Source organism: Vigna unguiculata, chromosome 3 (assembly GCF_037176805.1).
Source record: "Vigna unguiculata cultivar grain cowpea cultivar isolate G323 ecotype 2 chromosome 3, ASM3717680v1, whole genome shotgun sequence".
NCBI classification, from domain to species: domain Eukaryota; kingdom Viridiplantae; phylum Streptophyta; class Magnoliopsida; order Fabales; family Fabaceae; genus Vigna; species Vigna unguiculata.
Window position 1 is genome coordinate 52,749,311 of NC_140794.1, and position 3,078 is coordinate 52,752,388.

General features: G+C 32.2%; 1 protein-coding gene across 1 annotated transcript; it reads right to left on the minus strand.

Moving 5' to 3' along the window:
• Positions 1–1,790: 1,790 nt before the first annotated feature.
• LOC114179505 (putative invertase inhibitor) lies at positions 1,791–2,539 on the minus strand. Its single transcript, XM_028065863.2, has one exon. The coding sequence runs from the start codon at positions 2,504–2,506 to the stop codon at positions 1,919–1,921; it is 588 nt and encodes a 195-aa protein (XP_027921664.1). The 5' UTR covers positions 2,507–2,539; the 3' UTR covers positions 1,791–1,918.
• Positions 2,540–3,078: the final 539 nt, after the last annotated feature.

Consider the following 3,078-nt stretch of genomic DNA (forward strand, 5'->3'; position numbering starts at 1 on the left):
ATTACTTTTTAAAATTAAAATGACGGTCATTTAAACTAAACAAATGTATTTAATCTGTTGATTAAACAAGTTTGATTTACGGGTTAAAAAGTAAAGCTAGAATCAAGTTTTTGTTACATAAAAATGTCATTAAAAGTATATTATTTATTTAGTTTTCATAGTTATACATATTTTACTTAAAAATCATCTAATTTAGTTCATATTAATATTATTTTAATCTCTTTTACTTCACATCGGTTTGTTATGTTATTTATATAGAAATTGCTTTTTTTTCATTATTCACCCGTTGACGCGAAGCATAACCATACTTTTCTAACAACATTTGTATGTTTTTCAGAGATTTCTTGTTACCTCTGTCGAAAATAAATATAACATCAGCATAAAACACATGAGAAGGAACAAATTACCCATTAAACTTATCCTGCTTTGTATGACACCAGAGGAAGACAACATCAAGAGACCTTTACTAAGACCTTCTTCAACAATGCAGAACAATAAAAGAGAAAGATGATCACCCTGACGAACACCCTTATAACAATGGAAGAAAACAACAGATCTACCGTTAACACACAGAAATTCTGACAGAACTTAGAGTAGTTTTTAACCAACTGCAAAATCTGGTAATAAAACCAAAACCACTGCAAACAGTAATAAGATAATTCCAATCGAAACTGTCAAAAGCCTTTTCTACGTCCACTTTGAGAGCCGCATGGCCACCGTAAGTTCATTTTTTTCTGAACGATTAATAGCTTCCGAAGCAATAACAATGCAATCTTTAATGTTCGCCTTCACAAAACCATTCTGTATATGTTGTAGATTTTAGTATCCTGCTGCATAACCATAGAAATTAGTTGAGCTTCGGCTCCTCTAAAATCTGTGTTTCTTGCTCAATTTCCACTTCACAATCATTCATCACAGGACTCTGCAGATTCAACCTCTGCTGCTGTATATCTTGTGAATACTGATCCAGAGCAGAGCAACAGTAGCAGGGTTCTGCATTTTCTTCATCTCTTCGACCCTCTGATCACTCTGAACTAAAGGCATATTATTCATATGATTCAACACTTATTCACATTCTGAAATATTTGTCTATCAGCAGTCATCAGATTAACCTCCAACAAACTTTTCTCAGGATAGGCATGTGCATTTTTACGAAGAATATTACTATTTTTCTGAATATGTGCCTCACCCAGTATCAATGTGCTATTATTTTTTTTAGTGTGCTACTATATTATATTTAATAAAAGAATATTAATAATTTCTTAATCGAACACTTTAATATATATATATATATATATATATATATATATATATATATTGATCTCTTTTTAGTATTTATAGTTTTTATATACAACAAATAGAAGTATTGAGCTTTTTATGGTTTATTGGATATGTTCAGTTTTTTTTTTTTAGATTTTTTTATTATTTCAAGTTTTCAATGTTTATTTATATAAATTTTAAGAAAATTAATTTTTGGACTTGGATCAATTTATTAGAGCAAGAGTTAAATCGACTTAATAATCATTAAAGTAAATTTAAGATTAACTTAATAATAAAAGTAGAAGGAATCGCTAACAAAAATTAACATATTGAAATTTTCAGAAGGCTACCAAACAAAAAATGACATCTAATAAATTAAAATCCATTATTTTTTATTATTAATTATTTTAATATATTTTTTATATTAATTATTTTAATATTTACATCACGAAATGTTTTCTAAAAAGTCGCGCTGCTAAAAGAAAAAATTGTACTAAAAACTAAAATAATAATAAATAAAAAAAACAGCATAGATAAACCTCTGTCTTCTTCCTTTAGCTATTAAGATACAATACTGGACACTCTTGTTGTCCATTCATTTTGAGATACTAATATAATGTGTCTCGTATTATAAAGAGGAACACACGATACGTATGGATCAATTTAGAATCTGCATAGGGTTTGCCAAATGGATAATGCAAAGCGCAATCCCACATAACTGAAAGAGATTATAATTCTCCTGTGTCAGAGGAGAAACTTCACCTCTCTCTGTAAAACCTTGCTGGCACGTCGATGCTGCTTCCATAACTGAACTCATCCACATCCTAGTTACATCATAATTCCCCGACAAGAAAACCCCGACCGAGTTCACTATTGTCCATGCTGCATCTGAGTAAAGTTCCAAGCAATCTGTTAAGGCCCCCAAAGCAAAGCTACCAACGCTTGTGCTATCCAATAGCTTCTCTATTGTTGCCAACGTGCTACTCGCATTCTCCAGTGCTAGCTCCATTGCAACCAACGCCAACCCTTCAAGATTTGCGGAGTGACTCACCGGAACTACCGGAAGAGAACTTGAGCATAGGCCGTAGCTCAAGATGATAGATTGGTTCGCACATATTTCGCAGGTTTGCTCGATTATGTCCTTGGGTACTCTCCAGGTGGAGCTTGTTGTTCCAAGGGAGAGTGTGGTGATAAACAAGGAAAAAAGGGTGAAAGAGAAAAGCAGTAAAAATGGCTGAAACATCATTGGTTTGGTATGGACTGAAAGTGGTGCGTGTCTGTGAGTGTTGTTGATTCATGCAAAGCCATTTATATATGGTTCATGTACGTGAAGGGATAGAAGAAGCTAGTGGAAATGTAGTGTCAAAAAGGAAATTTCCTTAACGGCTTTTTGCTTGTTGCTTAGTTATAGGAGAGTACAGTTTTAGAGACTTTACATTTAAGGGGAGGGTTTTCTGGGTATGTAGCACTTTCAGTAGTAGTGAAATAGTAGGGTTCGTTAGTAATTTCGTGGAACCATTTAACTGCGGAAGCTTCGTGAGGTCACAGATGACAGATTCAGTACGGACGAAAGTATCGTGCAAAAACATATACCTTTTTTTTTTTTCAGTAAATTCTATTTCTGAATTTTCAAGTAGTTCTACAAATTACATTTTTATTTAGGGATAAAAATAATTTTATTTGTTAACATGTATATTATTGTCGCATTCATTTTCGAAAGTAAAGAAATTAAAAAGAATTGCTAAAAGTGCAAGTAAGTGTGTTTAGTCCTTGATTAGGTTTGTTCATATAAGTTCTTAAAAAATATAGACACTTTCT

Excerpts from the sequence above, each read along its gene's own strand:
- LOC114179505 (XM_028065863.2), bottom strand. The coding sequence starts at position 2,506 with ATGATGTTTCAGCCATTTTTACTGCTTTTCTCTTTCACCCTTTTTTCC.